At 26.6% G+C, this 22675-nt stretch overlaps 1 protein-coding gene across 4 annotated transcripts; it reads left to right on the top strand.

The window, feature by feature from the left end:
• The first annotated feature begins 38 nt into the window (after positions 1 to 38).
• LOC127277772 (uncharacterized) lies at positions 39 to 18475 on the top strand. Of its 4 annotated transcripts, none has more exons than XM_051299138.1 (4): positions 39 to 238; positions 2268 to 5930; positions 8419 to 11386; positions 17242 to 18475. In XM_051299138.1, exons 2-4 carry the CDS (start codon positions 2416 to 2418, stop codon positions 17248 to 17250), a joined length of 6492 nt encoding a protein of 2163 aa, XP_051155095.1. In that variant the 5' UTR covers positions 39 to 238; positions 2268 to 2415; the 3' UTR covers positions 17251 to 18475. The 4 variants fall into 4 exon arrangements, with proteins under 4 accessions (XP_051155095.1, XP_051155094.1, XP_051155093.1 ...); XM_051299137.1 differs by lacking the exon at positions 17242 to 18475 and having other exon boundaries at positions 2268 to 2496; positions 2656 to 5930; positions 8419 to 12713; XM_051299136.1 differs by lacking the exon at positions 17242 to 18475 and having other exon boundaries at positions 2268 to 2496; positions 2653 to 5930; positions 8419 to 12713.
• Positions 18476 to 22675: the final 4200 nt, after the last annotated feature.

Raw genomic sequence — 22675 nt, 5'->3', positions numbered from 1 at the left:
TATCCGTGAAACTAGACTAAAACACCTGCAACAACTGTCACAATTCACAATTCTTTGTATGTGTGAGATGCTGCGAGTTGACCTATACATAGAAAAGTGTGGTTATAGTGAGTTTCTTATACGAAAAATTCAATGTGTAAAATGAACTAAAAAAAAAAGTATAGAATTAAGATGAAAAAAAGTGATTTTTCAACGTAGTAACAACAATTAGACATTTCCAAGTCTGAATATTGTACAAGTAAGTTGTTTTCAAATTTCATCCACGTTTTCGGCAATTGAAAAAGCTTTTCTAACCAAACTTTTTTCCACCTTCAACAGAATGTCAATGATTATTCAATCATTGTTAATTTTCATTATTTTTCATTTGTTTTTTCATTTGACAAATAATTAACAATTATGATTAAAAAAAAATTTTTAAATTCTAATTTCTCAAAATTACATCTATTTAACATATAATGGCGTCATAATTGTCGAGGACGCCATTTTTTTGGGAGAAAAAAAGTTCTCGTAAACGTTTTCTTTTGTTTTAAGTAATTTCAGGATATTTTTTATTTTTTCCATATTACATATTTAAAAGGATAATTAACAGTAATTTAATTTTTCAGTGCAATATTTTGTACACTTGATTCAATGACTATACTTATTTCTTGATGTAGGGTATTTTTTTTTTTTTCATCGACTTGTACAATTTTTGACAAAATTCACAAATTTGTCATAAAATATAGATTTTTGTCATATAAATAAAAATTAGTTTGACTTTTAAGGTAAATATTGAAATTTTTTTTATAGAATTTTCACAAAAAAGATTTCTTTGTATTAAAAAAATTATTAAGCACAAAGAAATAAAAATTGTTTACGTTTTTTTTCTCCATATTTTTGTTGTTTTTTTTTGTGCTTATTTTTTAAATATTGCATAATTGTTGTTTATCATAATATTATTTTTGCAAAAAAATTTTTTTTGATAATTTGTCACTAGAAAAAGTAAAATTGTGTTTTAATATTGTAAATGAAGGTTTTTGATTTTTGTTTTAGAAACTTAATTTATTTGGAAAAAATTTATTTTCTTTTTAAAAATTCAACACGTGTTTTATTATTATTATTATTATGCTTTTTTTATTATAATTTTGAAAAATCGATGATTATTGTAAATTAGTTATTAAATTTTTTAATTTAAAAAAAAGTATTTCAATGCAAAGTAAGAAAATATAGGAGAATATTTCTTTGTTTGAAGTGATATTATTTTTATGTACATTTAATATAACAAATATTCATTTGAAAAATTTAATTTATGTTAGATAATTATTCGAATTTAATTATTTTTATTTATACATTTTTATTTTTTAAATTTTAGTTTAATTTTTTTTTCGATAAATTATTAATATTTGAAATTTACGAAAGTAAATAGAATGCAATGAAATATTATACCCGCGACTTCTTGCATCAGTAAAGTAATTTTTTTTTTTTTTTTTTTTTTAATTACCAAGCATTATTATTTTTACGAATTGTCATTATTTTTTAGAATTTTGACTTTAGAGAGAAATATTGCTCAACCTTGTAATAATTGACGTAATATAAATGAAAAGGACTACGCCCACAGACAATGGAAATACGAGCTTATTAAAAAAATTTTCAATAATAATAATTAAAAAAAAAAATAAATAAATAAAACCCTTTTCCAAAAAATTCATAGGCTGCCTTTTTTTAAATTTATTTTTTCTTTTTTTGCGAGTGAAAAATTTATTAATTATTATTGAAACATTTTTTTTATTGTAGTATAGATGTATATATTTTTTTTCATTTAATGTGCCTGAAATTCTAAACGTTCAATTGAACGAAATTATTTTTTTTTGGTCTATTTTTTTTTCAAAATTACAACAGAAATGAAAAATAAAAAAATTACATTGAATTTAATAAATTATTAATTTATTTATTAGTAAAAAATTTATTTAGTATTTATTTTTTTACTAGTGAAAAAAATTTGAAATTAAACAAGTAATAAACAAATTTTTTGTTCAGTTGAACAATCGGAACTTGAGGCACATGATTTGTAAATAGTAGTAGATTTTTATTTCGTTTCAATTTTTTTTGTTATTAATTGCATTGTTATTTATTATTTTCTTTAATTATCTATTTACTGTTTAATTAGTATTATTTATAATCACGTGTGTGTATTTAATTGCTGATTTATTTTCAAAAAAAAAAAAAAATTATTTTCTTATAAAAATGACGAAATTTCAAAAAGTCAAATTGCAAAATTTATTTTTCAGTTCCAGATATTCGGAAATAAAGTTACAAAAGAAGAATTACTTTATAAAAAATAACGGCAAAATTATTAAGGATAAGAGTAATAATAATAAGAACAAAAAAAAATATATATATACATACATCTCTATATATATATATAATTAAATAAAAATGTCAGATTTCGAGAATAATTCCATCGATCCACCGATGACTCGCTCTAAAACGCCATTACCTGGAAATTTTTGGCAAAATGTAAGTGATCCTTCAGATGTAATAAGTAGAAATGCACCTCTAATTAACCGTCCAGCTCCTGCTTCGATGAAACGAAAAATGGAACAAGCTGCGCACGTTAAAGATTTACTCAAATTATGTAAACCATTGTCAATTAATTTAGAATGTTTATCTCAGCAGGTGATAAAAAAAATGACAAAAAAACGTGATCATCATCAACAATCTCGTCGTAGTAAAAAACTAGATAGAAATAGATGGCAAAGAGGTTTTATTGATAAAAGAAGAAAACCAAAAATCGATATAAATAATGATAAATCATTGGATGTTAATAAAAATCAAAATTCAATGGAAATGAAACCAACACATATTTGGGGATGTTGTCGAATGATACCATTTGATAGAAATCGATTAAAAAATCAAAAAAGATTTTCACATACAAATAATAAAGAATTGAATCTCGAAATTACAAAACAAGAAAATAATATTGAATCTCCAATACCGTCAACATCAAAATTATCAATCGACAAAGAATTAGAATTGGAAAAGAAAATTGACACTACACAATCAAGTTCAGATGATGATGATGATAATGATGATAATAATGATAATGATAATGAGGAAGAAAATTGTGTTTGTAGACGAGTAATTCCGTATATTCGAAAATCTTGCTATAAAACAATGTTAAATTTACAAAATGACAATAGCACACAAGCTGGTGGTAGTAAGAATACCGATAATTCAACAACAACAACAACAACTACAAAAATTGGTCCAAAAATTTCAAAAACAAAAGATTTTCACAAAAAAAAGAAATTAATTCACGAGGAATTAAATGATAATGATAATAAAAAGACTGATAATATTGAAACAATGAATGATTCAAAAAAAAGTGACGACAGTATGGAGGAAAGTTTCACTGAATTTTATCGAAATAAATGGAAATTAAAGAGAAAACATCGTACTCGACGTATTTCCAGTAGTGATTCAAGTTCAAATGAAAATAACAAAAATGAAAATAACGAAGAGAAAACAAGAAAAAGAAGACGTATTTCAAGTAGTGATTCAAATTCCGACAATGAAAAGCAACAAAAGAAGAAAAAAATTGAATTAAATGATTTTGCAAATTATTCACGTGGAAAAACGAAATTAATTCGTAAACTTAATCATTTGGATTCAAATCAATCATCAATTTTAAATTATCTCTATAGAAAGCCAAAACCATTGAAGGAAGCGCGAATTATTTTGACACGATTAGAAAATATGATGAACGATCCATTTGTCATTAGATGGAAGAATCGAGGAATTAAAATTGAAAAAATTGAAGAAGAACAAGAAGAACAACAAGAACAAGAAGAAGTAGAAACTGGTCAAGTGGAGGAAAATTACGAAAATCAGAGATATTATCTTCTACACGAGGATGGAACAATGACAAGTGAAGCAATACCCCAAGAAGCATTATATCAATACGAAAATTTTATCGATAATCCACAAGATTTCATTGGAATTAATTCATTTAATGGTCAAGTTATTGATGTCTCCAAATTTTTTAACACACTACCACAACAAGAAATAGTTAATGAAATTTATAATCCACTAAATAATAATGAAGCCACAATTGAAAATATCAATCCTCAACAACAATTAGCCTATAATATTGAAAATTATCCAAAAGTATTGTTAATACGTCTTGAAACATTAGTTGGGGCACTTGATTCTGAATATTCAGCATCGGAAATTGAAATTCTCGAAGAGAAATATATTGATTTTCTTTTAAATTCCAATTTTTCGTATGACAAACAATCGCAATCATTTTTCAACGTTTATAAACGTCTTCAAGCAAAACGTCTCAAGGAAAAAGAAACTGCAATTCTCAATTCATTCAACGATTTTGATGACAATGATGACGATGATGATGATGATAATAGAAATGCTTTGGTAGGGAATCAAGAAAATAACGAAATTACCAATAATAATGATGACAATAGATCAGAAACAAATGACAATGACGAAAATCCATTGGTTATTGCTTTTGATAATGATAAAGAAGTCGATACAATTGTTGATGATTGGGCATCAGACGATAGTGTCACTAGTATTGGAGAAAAATTAGAAGAACCATCAAAATATTTTCAATTCGATTCAACAAAAGAAAATTCTTCTATTGAATTTGTCACATGTGATTCACATCAAGAGAATGATTCAACAAAAGAGCCTTATTATATTTCATGTAAATTTTGTAAAAATAGTTTTCGCAGTCTACATTCATTTTCTCTACATAAAGGCAATTGTCATGCAAAAAATAAAAAACCAATAAAATGTGATTATTGCAATAGTCAATATAAATGTAAACGTAATTTAAATTTACACATTCAACTTGTACATGGATTAATTGAATCGAATGATAAAAATATAAAAACAAAAAATACAAATAAAACAAAATCATTAACAATATCAAAATCATCATTAAATACAAAAACAAGTCCAAAAAATATAAATACAAAAATAATAACAAAAAAAAGATTACCATCGGCACGTAATAATTTACGTTGTGGCGTTTGTTCAGTTACATTTGAAACAAGAGAAAGTTTATTTGATCATATTTATCAGCATACAGAACGTGAATTACAAGATGCATTTAATGATGCGACAATAAGAAAAAAAAATGAAGAAATAATACGTAATGAAAATGAAAAACAAGCAACTGAATGGGCAAATAAATATGCACAATGGAAGGATAGTATTTTATGTAAAAATAATGTCAGTGAAGAATCATCAACATCAGGTGGACAAAATACAATAAATTCATGTGAAGAAATAACTGTATGCTCATCGGGTAGCGATGATATAAGTAGAAAAAATAATGATGACGATAATAATATTGAAAAAGAAAATTCACGAACAACATCAGTTATTAAAAGTACAAAATTAATTGAAAATGAAACAACAAATGTTGTTAAAAAAGTAACAATGTGTCCATGTCACAGTAATGATACATCAACATTGGTAAATGATGATATGCAAATTGAAATGGTATTACTTTGTGAAATTTGTCAAGTATTATTTCGACGTTTGGATTGTTTTGAGGTGCATTATAGAGTTAATAGATTATGTAATAAAGACAGATCGAGCCGATTGCCAAAATTATTTTGCAGTTCATGTAAAATTTTATTAAATTCATTGCCTGAAATGCGTCGTCATTTAGAGAAACATGCTCAAATTAATCGTCAGGGACATGTTACATTTTTGTGTAATATTTGTAAAGTTATGTTCTTTGGAATTGGTTCATTATTCTACAGTCATTGGTTTAATCATACGAAGGATGTGAATTTTCTCGCAAGCCGTTATTCATTTCCAAAATTATCAATTGTGCCTTGTATGAAATTAACGGACAAAGTGGGAAATCAAAATAAGGAGGAATATTTATTTGTTGCTGAACATGTTTGTCGAAATTGCAAGTGAGTAATGCAGATTATTTTTTTCAATTATACATTTTATAATTTATTTATTTCTTTATTTAAAGCAGCAAACATAAACGGTTTCAAATAAATTCTAATAATCAAAGAGTTATTCACATAATTTGTTCTATGAAATTTTATATTAAATAGTTAGCGTTGGCCACACAAGTGAGGGAAATCAGAGAAATCATGGAAAAGTCAAGGAAAGTGAGATTGGTCAGAAAAATTAGGGAATTTTATGAAAAGTACTGGAAAAATATTAAATTTCAAAAAAAATGCTATTAAAATTATAATTTTTGGAAATTTACAATTCAAATTTTTACATTAAAAGAAAAGAGTCTACAAAAGTCAATTTTTTTATTTTCAATAATTTTAATTTGTTGATAAATATTTTATTATTATTAATAATTTGTTAATAAAAATTAAATAAAATTTATTAATTCCTTAATAAGAATTTTTCACAGAAATATTTTCAAGAATTAAACTGAGACAAATTTTCAAGATTTCGGAAAAAAGAATTAAATTTTCAAAGAATTTCATTAAAATATTATTCAAAAAAAAATTAATTTTAAATTGAATTTTGTGAAATAATTGAATTTTAGAAAAGTTTTAACTAAAAATTTTAAAATAATTAAATTTGAAAGAGTTTGACTTAAAATTTTTAAAAGTAATTTAATTTCAGGAGATTTTTAATTGAAACTTTTAATTAATTAAATTTTTTTTTACAAATTTTAGACAATAATTGAATTTTAAAGAATTTTCAACTGCAATATGTTCTAAATAATTTAATTTTAATGGAGTTACAGTTAAAATTTTTAAAAATAATTGCATTTCTTGAGAATTTAAAAATTATAATTTTGTTGTAAATATAAAACATTAATTAAAAAACGATTAAAATAATTGAATTTTTGAAAAATTAGATTAAACCTGTTGAAATAATTAATTAAACAAAGAATTTTGTAGATAAAAATTTTCAATTGAATTAACATTCAATTAATGTTTCAATTACTAATTGAATTTGGAAGAGTTCGAGTAAAACATTTTTTTGGAATTAAATTTTAGAAGATATGAAATTGAAAGTTTTTTTAAAATTTTAATTGATAAAATTTTGTTTACAAACTTCAAAGATTAATAGAATTTTAGAGTATTTTTCATTGAAAAAAGTTTTACTTTCCTTAATTGTTAAAAAACTGTATAAAAATAATTTAAAAAATTAATTTAGCGAATAATTTAAAATAAATTTTTTAGAAATAATTGAATTATAGAGAATTTTCTAATTGAACATTTTTTAAAAAAATTGACTTTTCGATTTTTGACATTTGAAATTTTCAATTAAAATTTTAATAAATAAAAATTTAATTATTAATTAAAAAATGTTTTATATATAATTGAATTTTTGAAAAATGATTAAAGTTATTAGAAATAATTAATACAAAAAGAAATTGAAATTGAAAATTTTAGAAATAATTGAGTTTTGGAAAAGCAATTGTTAAAATTTTTGTAATTAAATTTCAGGAGATTTTTAAAATTAAAATTTTCATAAATTGGAATTTCTGTAGATATTTTATAAGCTTTAAACAATAATTAAACTTTGGAGGATTTTGAATTGTAAAATGTTTTAATTAATTTAATTTTTGAAAATCTTGATTAAAATTATTAAAATTAAATTATTCAACAAAGAATTTTAGATACAAAATTTAAAAATAATTGTAGTTTAGAAGAATTCGAATTAAAATTTTCAAAAATTATAATTGAATTTCAGAAGATTATTAATTGAAACTTTCATTTTGAATTGGTGAAAATTTTTTTAAAAACTTTAGACAATAATTGAATTTTAGTGAATTTTCAATTGAAATACTGTTTTAAATCATGTAATTTTCGAAGAATTTGTTTTAATAAATTATTGAAAATAATTGATTTTGCAAACGATTCAAGTTAATATATTTTTTTAATAATTCAATTTTAAAAAATTAAAAAAAAAAAATCGAAAAAGTTGTGCAATCCGATGCCTGTTATTGAAAACCTTTTGAAATATTTTCATTAGGGTTAGGGAAAAGATTTTAATTTTGACTGGAAATTAGAGAAAAGTCAGGGAAAAATAAAATAATATTTTTGTGTCAACCCTGATAGTGAAAGATATATCTAATTGGTACAGAGAAATTAATCATTGATAGAAGAAGTGTAGGGAAATTTATAAAACCAATTAACAATTTCAACATAAAAATAAAATCTGCATACAAAAATCTAGTTACAATTTTAGGCATATTTAAACGGCTTGCGTAAAGCATCGTAATTGTGTTCATAAAAATTAAAATTTACACAGAATTTTTTAATTTAACCTTAGTATAAAATAGAATTTATTTTACAAAATTAAGAATATTAGAACTTTTTTTTATCTCGGGAATAAACAATAATTAGTTAAACATTTGTCTATTAGAAAATAATTTAAGTTATTTTAATTAAAATTGAAAATTTTTCTAATTTTCAGAATACCCTTCGGGTCAGAAATGGATTTAGATAATCATAAATGTTCTGCAGTTGAGCAAATTGTGCCAATTCAACCAACAAAAGTAAGGGTTCTTTGTTTAGTATGCAACAAAATGTTCGCCAATAAAACTGAATATTTCATGCACGAATTAAATTTAAATCACATGAGAAGCACCAAACCGGAATATGTGACAATATCAACAAATTGCGGAACAAAAGCTTACATATGTGCTCAATGTAAAACTGTTCGTAAAACAACGGACGAAATGAAAGAACATTGGGTATTTCATCGTGCTTGGAGGGAAAAATTCATTTGTTCCTATTGTCCAAAATTTTTTGACACAAACATTAATATTGTCGAAGCACATTGTAAAAATTGTACAAAAGACATGAATCCATATTGTAAAGTTTCCTTTGAATTAGCAACATTTAAATGTCAACCGTGCAATCTTTATTTTGAAACATCACAATCAGCAAAGGAACATAATTTAATTTGTTTACGTTCACAATTTTCAACAAATAGTGAATCTTCCAATAAACAAGTTGCCTCATCAATTAATTTATCTCTTTCCGAAAATACAACAACAACATCAAAAACATCACCACCAATTCTCAGATTAACTGTTCCTTCCTCGGCCTTATCGTCAATTGCAACGAAAACAAAATCTGTAAATAATTCTGAATCCACAATTGTCACTGAATCTCCAACTCCAATTTTAATTGATGGTCTAGCTTCAAAATTAACAGACGTACCATCAAGTTCAAAATCGAATACCAATGTAGAATCTTATTCTTTTGAATCATCACCATCGGGGAAGGTTATAAATTTCACCTCCAAAGTCAAAAGCAAAAATGGCATCAATTCCGATGTCGAAGTTATTGATATTCTTTCCGAAAGCAGTTCAAAAAGTTCAAACTCCGATTTTTCTAAACCATCATCAGAATCAGTTGCTTTGCCTAAGGATATGCCTTTATTGAGTGCTACCAATACTGCTACTATTCAAGAAACGGATAAAAATAAATCAATTACTAATGTCGAAAAGAAGAAGAAGAAGAAAAAAGATAAGAATTCCAATGAGGGCAAAGAAAAAGAGGTGCAAGCACCTCCGAAAGTTAGTGTCAAAAAGAATTTAACAATGACTGCCTTAAATCCTGAATTCGAATCATTGCTCACCGAACTCGAAGGTATGGAAAAAATTCCAGGAAAGGTCTATTCAAGACGTTCAAAGAAATCCCCAAAAAAAGTCTCCAAAGAAACAAAACCAAAATCTTCAAAGAAAATTTTGAAAGATCCTTTGGAAACAAATGAAGAATTCCCCTTGTCAGACGCTGGAAGTGAATCCTCAAAATCGGGAAAAGCATCCACAAAATCGGATGATTTAGCCACAAAATCAGGAACCAATACAACTGATAGTACACTTCCATTTGAAGTTGTTCTTCTACCACACGATGAAAAATCCAAAGATTGTGCAAAAACCAGTAGTGCTGTTGGAAATTCATCGTCCTCATCATCATCATCATCATCTTCGTCAACATCATCAAAGGTCGACATCAATTCAAATAAATCCATTAATACTGCAACGAAAGAATCCACTAGTGTAACAATTCCCGATCCTAAGGATAGTTCATCTGATCCAAATACAGCGAGTATAATCGAAGAATACATCGAGTACATCATGATGGACGACGTAAGTGACAATACAACAGCAGCTAAAGAAACTGCAGAATCAACAAATTCAGCACCACCCAAAGAAATATCTCCCCCCGTGGAGAAAGTTGCTCCCACACGTCTACGAGTTCGAAGTCTTGCAGAATTACAAGAAATTAAAATGCATCATCTCTGCGAAGCATGCGGAAAGACATTTAACGCCGAGAATGAATACATCACACACGTGAAGCAAGCAAATTGCACACCACAACCAAAACAAACAATACTAACGCCCGCAAATTATGAGACATCATTCATTCAAAATCCAGTTGGAAAATCATTAAATACTTTTATTCCTCCACTTTTGCCATTATCAAAAAATATTTCAATTCCCCGAACATCAGTTCCACCAAATGCAATAGTCTCCCATCAAAAACGACACTCGGGATTAAATTTTGGTCCTCAAACTACAGAAATAAATCAAGGCACTTCAAATATGGCTTTTAATACAAATATACAGCATCGTTCAAGTGCTATTCAATTGCCAGAACGAACTGGTGGTAATACACCACAAAAACGACCATCAGGCGCTGCGACAAGAATTCAAAATCTCTCACATCCACAGCGACATCAAACAATAACAACAACACGAACAATAACACCACCGTCAATGATTCAACATCAGGGTTTACCACACACATATATGCATCGTGCACCTATTAGAATGAATCAACCAATTCGTCCACCACCACCACTACCACCACAATCGCAATATCGACCACCACCCGATGCTTCCACAAGTCTAACATGCACCACTTGTTACTATACTGCAAAAAATCTTCCCGAATTCTCCGCTCATCTATTGGTGCACTATATGGACACATCGGCAAATGATAAAATTCATGATAATCAGCGAAATAATCCCCGTCAGGAGAGCCAACAGACTGATCCAAATACATCGGCTTATCAAAATTCACAAATAATTGCCAGCGATATTTATGGTTCATCATCGGTAACTGGAAATTCAACTAATACAGCTAAAAGAAATTGGCAACCGTCTACCTCGAAATATCTTTATGTTTGTCGAATATGTAATTTTCAAACTGACAACAAATCAATTATACGCGAACATGAGAAACGTCATTTGGAAGTTGAAAATAATCTTCAAAAGCAACAATTAATACAAGGTCCTTATCAAACACCTCAACATCAACAGCAGCAGCAGCAGCAACAATCACAAAATTTGGTTCATCAGGGCCCAACAACAATCAGCAATAAGACCAAAGATTCTGAGAAAGGTCCAATTATACTTTATTCAAGTGTAAGTAATGATGTTTATCAATGTCTTCTGTGTAACAGTTTCTTCTTTTCCTCGCATGATGAATTTGTGAGACATTTACAAACTGTACACAAACAATCACACAAGGAAAATGTTCATCAGCTTCCAATTGAAAATATATGTTATGTTTGTGATTATTGTGATCCCCCACAAGTTTTTAACGCTGAATGTAGTTTACGTAAACATATGGAATTTTTACATAATCATATTTGTCATATGTGTGGACAACGTTGCACATCAAGAGAAATATTACAGAATCATGTAATGAGTCATAAGCTCGATGCTCAGGCTCAATAGAACATGAATATGAAATTTGGACATTTTTTCAAAAAGTAGAATTATCCAATGTATAATATAGAATAGAACGTGAATGTAATGAGTTAGAAAAGAACAGAGGATATTTTTGTCCTTTTCTATTACACGCTTTTCGGTTTGTATAGAGATATCTAACGTGTCGGTAAAGTCACAGAAAGTAGAGCGATTACCACAGTGGCACCAAATTTCTATTGGCTTGTATGGGAGATTTCAGAAATTAATTATTTTCTCTAAAATTAGAAAATAATTCACGATAATTTTTATTTCAAATCAAGTAGTAATTTATGCTTATAATTATATGTCTTAAAGATTAAAAAATAAAAAATCAGTTCTAGCAGACGAAATTCTCTTTTGCTAGAACTGATTTTTTATTATTCTTTAATATTTGAGTCGTTGATGACATAATTACACACAAATAAGTATTGCATAAATTACTACTTGATTTGAAATAAAAATTGTTATTATGAATTATTTTTTAATTTCAGAGAAAATAATTAATTTCTAAAATCTCCTCTTATAAGCCAATGAAAACCCGGGGCGTGGTAATCGTTTTACTTTTTGTGACTTTACCGACGGAGGTGACATATCACGTTAAGGTACGGTCACATGACTTTTGAAAAAATCATTCTTGTCTTTCTCTCTCCTATGACAGAGGCATAAGTTTGTTTCATCCTACATTTTCTTTTACCAAAAACGGAAAATGCAAAGTGAGACAAACTTATGCCTCTGTCATAGGAGAGAGAAAGACAAAAATGGTTTTTCCAAAAGTCCTGTGACCGTACCCATCTCTATTCTATTTTGACCTGTAAACAGGGACTATAAAAGCTAGTTTACATCACCTGGCGTAATGTAGAAAAAGCTTTACTAAGTTATTTAGGCTGCCTCCACAATAGCTAAATCACATCGGCGATTTTTTCAGACGAGCCGATGCGCGCGCATCTATTGCGCAACTGGCAACAAATTTATTTCACTTTTACTAAAAATTAAAAACATTTTTACCTAGAAGGATATAAAATTTCGTTTTTTTTCAATAAAACAATTTTTTTTTATAATTTCAATAATAATGAAATTGTAATATTGAAACAAGTGAAATAAATTTTTTTGTCGACAGTTGGCAAAGGATGCGCGCGCATAGTTTCGTTGTAAAAAAAATTCATCTTCAATGGTATTTAAACAATTGTGGAAGCAGCCTTAAATTCGAGTCTGCGCAGAACATTCGTAAACAGTATCGTTATTTTTTAATCTTATTTCTATTTTACATCAGGCGATGTAAACGTACTCATTGAAAATAATTGAAAAATTCTAAATTTTCCTTTAAAATAATTATTTTTAGTATAGAAAAAAAAGTATTTAAATGGTTTCAATCTTTCGTTACCCGCTTGAAATTTAGTAATAATTTTGAATTTGGCAGTACAAAAATTATCCTATAAGAATTTCTAGGTAGAATTTCTATTTAATGTTTCAATACCATGACATAACCTCAAACTAAAAATACTTTTTGTTTTAGAAAGAAAATAATAATAATTATAAGGATGGAGACCCTAACATAACCTCAAAACTAAAAAATGGTTTTTAAGGCCAACGCACAATAGCTTCGCGAAAGTCGTTCGCGAACGAGATGCATGAGATAGAAAAGGATACATATATACCTCTGTCCTTCTCTAACTCATGTTTCACGTTCGCGAACGTCTTTTGCGAAGCTATTCTGCTTAGGCCTTTAACAAAACTTTAAGCAAAAATTAATTTCCAATAATTTTAGAAGATTTAATTATACACTTTTTGGAAAAAAATTATGATGAGTTAAAATCTGCTAAATGATTATTTTTTAAAAATATTTTTAACTTTTTTTTTATAAGCAATACAAATTTTATGTATTAAATAATTTTTTTTTACAATATACTTTAAATAATTGAAAAAAGTTTACAATTGTAAAAAATGTTTCACTGAGTAAAATAAGCTATTGTTTATAAAAATAGGATAAAAATTGCAATTTTTGTCTGTTCTAAAAGAAAAAAGTCAAAATGTTAAAAAAAAAAAAAAAATTATTTAACAAAAGATTTCAACTCAACATAATTTTTTCTAAAAAATGTTTAACATAGAGCAGTCTAGTCCAACTTTACATTTTCGTATTTTTAATTAAACCGTTTAATTAAATTATTTTATTATATAATTAATTTAAATTGGTACAGATAAAAAAAAATTAATGTTGAATTTGGATCAGATCTATCAAAATTAGTAACCACAGCTAAATTTATTTGCTATGACAACGAAAAAGTTTGCTATGATAAACAATATCAGTTTTAATTTTTCAAAATTTACTGTCACAGCAAACTTTTTTGACCCCACAGCAATTCGCTGTCCCTATATTAGCTAACATAATTTGATGTGACAGCAAATAATTCGCTTCCACAGCAAATTTTTTTTATGCGTCTTCCTGTTGATAAATCGTAATTTTTTTTTTTAAATTGTACATTTTGTAATGCTAATATATATATATATATATATTTTGTTATAAAAATTAAATTGTTTACACTTCCACTAAAACATTTTTAAAGTTAAAATTCTTTTTTATTTATTTAAAAATTGGAAAATAGAGTTGAACTAAATTTTGTTTCGATATTTTTTTTGCACTCTTCATATAATTAAAATAGTTTTTGAATTAGAGGAAAAATATTTGTTTGTTTAAGTTATTAATAAAATTTTAATAACTTAAACAAAAAATTGTTTTTCAGTGTTCAAAATATTATTTTATCCAATTCAGGTCCATTTAAAAGGCATATAAATTAATTACAGAAATAATTTTGGATTATTTAATTCAAATTATTATTTTCTTTTTTTGTATAAAAATGTATTTAGTTTGATGTAATGTCTGGCATTGAATCTCTTTAACCGAAATTTATAAAAAAGTAAAATTTATATTGAACCCAATTTAAAAAAAAAAAAAAAAAATTTTATCTAATTGAATTCTTATTTAATTTCTTATTCAGAATAAAATATAAGAAGAAGGAAATTCGATTTAAATTCAATAATTTAGGGAAATAGTAATTCTGTTAAATAAAAATTCTACGTTCTGAAAATTAGGTTTAATATTAATTTTACTTAATAAAATTAAATTCATTTTGTTTATTAATAAAATTTGATTAAAATACTTTCCAAAAATTCTTGTGCCATAACTGCCATTATATTAGTGATATTTTTTTTTTAAATCGAATTCATAATTTAAAGGAAAGATCAAATTGATTAAAAATCGGTGTTGTAGATATTTAAATGTTATAATTCAGTTCATTCAATTTTTATTTTTTTTTCGTGTATTAAATTATTAATAGGTAACAAATTTTATTATTAACTCAGAGTTTCACTTAGAAAAATATAATCTCACATTGAGAGGAAAATTTATTCTCTGATAGCTGTGCACATTATTCTCTTTCTCTCTGAAAAAAAAAATTAAAAAAAAATATATTCTCCTTTACAAAAAATATAGATTCTTATTTTGAAAGGCAGAATAACAAAAAAAAATGTAGTTTAAGTATTTTGCGGTTCGTTTAAAAGAAGAATTTTTCTAGTAGAGAAATTGTAAATTTTATTTATGATATTCATTTATGACGTTAGAAATTGAAACGTTAATTTTCTAAATATGATTTTTTTATTATATAATTTTTAGCAGAAAAAATATTTTATTAATTTTTTTTTTAATTAAAATTTGTTTCAATTTTTTTAAATTAATTTTTTTTATTCTGTTAAAACTCTAAATGAGACCAATTTACATCGTTTTGATCTTTCTTTTTATTTTAAAAAAATTAACGAAAAATCTCAGTAATTCTTCAAAGTGAATTTGGTTTTTTTTTTAATTGGAAAATAATTTTTTAAAAAATTTTTTATATTTAATTATAGAAAGATTGCTCTGTTTGTTTTAAAGAAATATGTAGAATTATAAAATTTAAAAAAAAATGAAATATAGTATTTAAATAAGTTTTTTTTTATCATTATTTTCTAGTTACAAGTGTCTTAAGTCAGTATTAAGTTCTCTAGAATCAAGAGTTTTTAATATTTTCTTTAAATCAAGTGCAGAAAGATTTTTGAAAAATCTAAAAATCAATTTCTATTTTTCATTTTGACAAAGGAAAATGTTGAATTCAATTTCTCGAGGACAATGTTTTATTGAGTGTTTTGCATTACAACGAAACCGATTCCAATTTTTTGTGAGACCAAAAATTAAGTTTTCTATATATAGGTACATATCTTTTTCCAATTTAACTTTTAATAATTAATTGTACACTAAATAAAAATCTATGAATAAATAATTTCGATTTATTTTGCAAAAAAAATGTATGAATAGAAAAAAAAAGAATTCTGAACTGTGTAAATTAATTATATAATTGTAATTTTATAAGCGAAAATCGATTTTAATTTTTAAATATTAATTCTCTGTTACCAGAATATAATTTTGAGTAGACGCATAGAATTAATATTTAATTATCACAAATTGATTGACAACGTTTATCTTGTGATCTCTTACATTCTGAAATATTTCTCGAAAATGTGTATATTATAAAAATTCTCACAAATTAAAATATTAATGCAATTTATAATTTGTACTGTAGATAAAAATATTGGAAAAAGTAATTTTTTTTTATATTTCTAAATATTATGTATTTTATTGCCAATCATTGACATGATTCAATGATCAAATGGGGGAGACAAAAATCAACTATGACATTGATTTTAAAAAATATTTTTTTTTTTTAAATTCAAACACCGAACCTGCTTTATAAATTTGTAAGGTAATTATTTTGTTATTCAAAAATGTTTTGTTTTTTTTTTTTTGTAGAATTTTTTTTTAGAAATAAAATTTTTCCACATAGTAAATTTGATAATTTTTCATTTTTCAATAAATTGATAATAATATTAATATATCGATTAAGACGAAAATTTTACATGAAAGAATCGTAAATAAATGAATTATCACTGGAAAATTTTTTTTTGTAATATTTTTTTTTTTTTTTTTTTTTTTTATTCGACTTGAACACTCCGATGTATATGGAATCTCGATAAACGTTGTAAATATGTAAATTATTAGCAATATTAATATTATAGAAGTTTAAGATTATTTTAATTAAAAACTCTAAATATTATTGACACATAAAGAAAGTCACTAATAGAGCCTTGCTTAAAATAATAAACAAATAATAACAGTGATTTTTTCATAAAAAAAACAAATTGCCAAATAAATAATATGAAAAAAAAAAAAAATTATAAATAATCGATTTTTCTATTTTTATTTTAATGCTTATTTCTTTCGTTTAGTGTAAACTGAGTCTATTCATAATACGAAAGCATTTAATTAATATTTTCTAATTATGTTTTCGTTAGACTGTCTGAAATCAAAAAAACCAAAACGCTCCGAATGAATGTATAAAGAATGTAATAATTGTGTGTGTGTAAAATTATTTTATTTATAGTAATTTTTTTTTTATCTTCAAAAAATTGTCTAACACATTTTTTAAATTTCCATTTGATTAAAGGTGGATTAGGATTCCCTTCGCAAGGAGGAAGTCAAGACAAAATAAATAAAAAAATAAAAAAAAATTTTTTTCAAAAAAAAAAAAAAGAACTAATTTATAAGGATATAAAAATAATTACTCAACGCACAATAGAAAAAAAAATTTGTACTCTCTTTAAAAAAAAAAAAATTATTTTCAATTTCGTTAAGGCATTTAATTTGACTATTTTGCGAAATATATTTTATTAAATATTTATTATTATGAAAAGTGACATGTCATTAAATATATTTGACAGAGAATTGTTATTTGTTTTGAAATAAGTAGCTTTTAAATTCAATACTCCTATTTTTGAGTTGTGTCTAATGATTATTAAAGAAAAAAAAAAAATGCAGAACATTTTAAATCAAGTTCCTTTATTTCATTTTATTAAAAAAAATTAAATATATAAAGACGTAAAATTAAATTATTTTCAAAGATCCCACTGCATTATTTTTTAGACACTATTGTAAATGAATGAATGAGAAATAATTTTTAATAAAAATTATTTTATTAATTAAAAAAAAAAAAATTGAGAATGAAAAAACAATTCAAGTGTGTGTTTCTTGTAAAAAAACAAAAAAAAAAAAAAAAATTAAATAATTGTGTGTGAAAGAATGTAATAGGAATTGTAAGCTACTGTAGTTTTGGTTAAATATATATTTTGATTAGAATATTTTTTTAAGAATATTATATATAATCGGACATATGTATTAAATAAATCGTGTTATGTTTCCATTAAATTCAGCTTTTTCAAAAATAAATGCAAAAGTAATTGAGAGACATGTTAAAAATGCATAAGAATTGGAGAAGATAATTTTTAAAAATTCCCTTCGTATACTAACGAAATTACGTTTTAGGAATTTTAAAATAATGTTTATGTTATTCTTTGCATTTAAAATGTCAATTTGTTATAAATTATAGAGAGCATATAGAATTAAGAAAACAAAAAAAAAAAAAGGAAAAGGTCTTCCTATTTTTAGTTGTATACTTTATGACCAAGAGTAATTTTTTTATGCCGGATTCCTTCAATTTTTATGCGGGGCAAAATTTGTAACTCAAAATTTAATTTGTTATATTATATTTCCTAACGCGAAATGTTAGAAAATTTGCCCTTTATTTATATTATATGAACTGTAACATATTGTATTGCAGTAAATTATCTAATATGGCATAGTATTCCAGTAAATTGTTAATAAATATCATTTTTTTTTCTATATTCTGAAGTGTCGATTTATTTTTTTTCCCCGAAATCTTTAACAACAGAAATTATTATTATTTATTTATAATTATTATCACAGGTGATAAACATCCCAGAAAGCACGTAAGCTTGCAGCAACCTTGCGGCAAGCTTGCCACGCAATATTGCCAACCTTGTCCCACCTAACCCAAGCTTGCATGGTAAGCTTGCCAAAAGATTGCAGTGTAAGGTTACTGCAAGATTGCACAGTAAGATTATCGCAAGCTTGCATAGTAAACTTACACGGTAAGCTTATGGCAAAGTTGCCAATAACCTTGCCCAATCAGCACAGAAGTTTGTATTAAAAATGAGTACTATGCGCACTTGCAATCATAAGCACTTACAGTTGCGCAGTAATTTTTTTTGACCTCCCAGGAACGGTTGCTCAATGTACATATGTACAAAAATAAATTTCCTCACCAAACAAATTTTTTGTTATATTCCGCAAGCTTGCAATAAGATTTGCCAAGCTTGCGACAAGCTTACCGTGCAACCATACTGAGCAAGCTTGCGATAATCTTACTGTGCAATCTTGCAGTAACCTTACACTGCAATCTTTCAGTAAGCTTACCATGCAAGCTTGGATAAGGTGAGACATTTGAAGCTTGCTGTAAGCTTACGTGCTATCTGGGATGTGATTGAAAATGTCGTAACATAAGGGTCAGAGTGATATTACTGTTACAAGCACTATGATATAGCAGTTATGTAACTTTGTGCTAATACATATGTGATTCTTTGGTGATAAGTGCTTTGTGATATAATAAATTATAAAATTTTGTGCTAAGCACGTGATATAACAATTATGGAACAGTGTTTTTTTTTATTTTGTAATGTTGAAAGAGCCAAAAATAAATATTTAGAAATAAGAAAATATTAAGTAATAAGAAAAAGAAAAATAAACGTCAATTTTTTTCTACACTTTTCGGTGTATTTTGTGCAAGAATATGCAATAAAATCGTCTGCCTAAGAAAAATTGAATTTTTTTGGTAAATTTTTTATGCTTTTGGATGCGTTTTTGGTCATAAAAAGGGTCTTCCTCTACTCGGATCAGGGTGTCAATTTTTTTCTACACTTTTCGGTGTATTTTGTGCAAGAATATGCAATAAAATCGTCTGCCTAAGAAAAATTGAATTTTTTTGGTAAATTTTTTATGCTTTTGGATGCGTTTTTGGTCATAAAAAGGGTCTTCCTCTACTCGGATCAGGGTGTCAATTTTTTTCTACACTTTTCGGTGTATTTTGTGCAAGAATATGCAATAAAATCGTCTGCCTAAGAAAAATTGAATTTTTTTGGTAAGTTTTTATGCTTTTGGATGCGTTTTTGGTCATAAAAAGAATCTTCCTCTACTCGGATCAGGGCGTCAAATTTTTTCTACACTTTTCGGTGTATTTTGTGCAAGAATATGCAATAAAATCGTCTGTCTAAGAAAAAATGAATTTTTTGCTTCCTCGTGGAGGAAGCTTTGTAGTCCTTTCGTTTATAAAACTTTTCAAAGTGGCGGAAACAAATTTTTTTCTTTATAGAAACATGTTATATTAGATCCTGATCAATTGTCCGGATGTATGTATGTGTGTGTGTATGTGTGTGTGTGTGTGTGTGTGTGGATCCCTTTTTTGTTTAGAAGATAACTTTAACAGGTTTTAATGGATTTAGATAAAATTTCGTAGACTCATTTATCATATTAATATCTCAAATCTGACCAAAGGATTTTTAAAAATACCTCAAAAAAAAATTTTTATCGTCTTTTTTCCAAAAATTTTTTTTGGCGGTATTCCCGAACGATTATTTCGCGAATTTAATTTTTCGAAAATTTTTCCGAATTTGTTTTCTAGTTTAGCTCAGCATCTGCTGGAACAATCAAAAAGTGCGCCATACATTTTTTGTTCAGAACTTTCTTTTAATCCCAAAAGATTATCTAGCGAATTTAATTTTTTGAAATTTTTCTAAATTATTTTTGAGTGTAGCTCAGTATCCGCTGGACCAATCAAAAAGTACCCCATACATTTTTTCTTTAAAACTTTTTCCCTATTTTATTGGCGGTATTCCCCACCGATAATATCGCAAATTTAATTTCTTGTAATTTTTTCCAAATTTGTTTTTTACTGTAGCTCAGCATCCGCTGGACCAATCAAAAAGTGTGCCATACATTTTTTGTTCGAGACATTTTGCTCAATTTTGTGGCATTATTCCCGAGTCATTATCTGGCAAGTTTTTTTTTTCGAAAATTTTTCAGCAGTGTTGGTGAGTGTAGCTCAGCATCCGCTGGACCAATCAAAAAGTGTGCCATAAATTTTATGTTCGGAACTTTTTGACTATTTTACTGGGGGTATCCGGACCGATAATCTCGCAAATTTAATTTTTTGTAATTTTTTCCAAATTTGTTTTTTACTGTAGCTCAGCATCCGCTGGACCAATCAAAAAGTGCGCCATACATTTTTTGTTCAGAAATTTCTTCAAACCACTATGGCTGTATTCCCGAACGATTATCTCGCAAATTTAATTTTTCGAAAATTTTTCCAAAATCTTTTTGAGTGTAGCTCAGCATCCGCTGGACCAATCAAAAAGTGCGCCATACATTTTTTGTTCAGAACTTTCTTCTAACCACTATGGCTGTATTGCCGAACGATTATTTAGCAAATTTGATTTTTCGAAAATTTTTCCAAAATCTTTTTGAGTGTAGCTCAGCATCCGCTGGACCAATCAAAAAGTGCGCCATACATTTTTTGTTCGAGACTCCCGGGTTAAGACTTTTGCGGTATTCCCGACCAATTATCTCGCAAATTTAATTTTTTAAAATTTTTTAAAAAATTTACATGAGTGTAGCTCAGCATCCGTTGGACCAATCAAAAAGTGCGCCATACATTTTTTGTTCAGAACTTTCTTCTAACCACTATGGCTGTATTCCCGAACGATTATCTAGCAAATTTAATTTTTCGAAAATTTTTCCAAAATCTTTTTGAGTGTAGCTCAGCATCCGCTGGACCAATCAAAAAGTGCGCCATACATTTTTTGTTCGAGACTCCCGGGTTAAGACTTTTGTGGTATTACCGACCAATTATCTCGCAAATTTAATTTTTTAAAATTTTTTAAAAAATTTATATGATTGTTGCTCAGCATCCGCTGGACCAATCAAAAAGTGCGCCATACATTTTTTGTTCGAAACTTTTTCCCTATTTTATTGTCGGTATTCCGGAGCAGTTATCTCGCAAATTTAATTTTTCGAAAATTTTTCCAAAATCTTTTTGAGTGTAGCTCAGCATCCGCTGGACCAATCAAAAAGTGCGCCATACATTTTTTGTTCGAAACTTTTTCCCTATTTTATTGGCGGTATTCCGGAGAAGTTATCTCGCAAATTTAGTTTTTCGAAAATTTTTCCAAAATTTTTTTGAGTGTAGCTCAGCATCCGCTGGACCAATCAAAAAGTGCGCCATACATTTGTTGATGGAAACTTTTTCCCTATTTTATTGGCGGTATTCCGGAGCAGTTATCTCGCAAATTTAATTTTTCGAAAATTTTTCCAAAATATTTTTGAGTGTAGCTCAGCATCCGCTGGACCAATCAAAAAGTGCGCTATACATTTTTTTTTCGAGACTCCCGGGTTAAGACTTTTGCGGTATTACCGACCAATTATCTTGCAAATTTAATTTTTTAAATTTTTTTAAAAAATTTATCTGAGTGTAACTAAGCATCCGCTGGACCAATCAAAAAGTGCGCCATACATTTTTTGTTCGAGACTCCCGGGTTAAGACTTTTGCGGTATTCCCGACCAATTATCTCGCAAATTTAATTTTTTAAAATTTTTTAAAAAATTTACATGAGTGTAGCTCAGCATCCGTTGGACCAATCAAAAAGTGCGCCATACATTTTTTGTTCGAGACTCCCGGGTTAAGACTTTTGTGGTATTACCGACCAATTATCTCGCAAATTTAATTTTTTAAAATTTTTTAAAAAATTTATATGATTGTTGCTCAGCATCCGCTGGACCAATCAAAAAGTGCGCCATACATTTTTTGTTCGAGACTCCCGGGTTAAGACTTTTGCGGTATTCCCGACCAATTATCTCGCAAATTTAATTTTTTAAAATTTTTTAAAAAATTTACATGAGTGTAGCTCAGCATCCGCTGGACCAATCAAAAAGTGCGCCATACATTTTTTGTTCAGAACTTTCTTCTAACCACT

The sequence above is a fragment of the Leptopilina boulardi genome, unplaced genomic scaffold (assembly GCF_019393585.1).
Source record: "Leptopilina boulardi isolate dan_hultmark-lab unplaced genomic scaffold, ZJU_Lbou_2.1 LbouV2_179, whole genome shotgun sequence".
Taxonomy (NCBI): domain Eukaryota; kingdom Metazoa; phylum Arthropoda; class Insecta; order Hymenoptera; family Figitidae; genus Leptopilina; species Leptopilina boulardi.
This window is presented reverse-complemented; position numbering and strand designations above follow the sequence as displayed.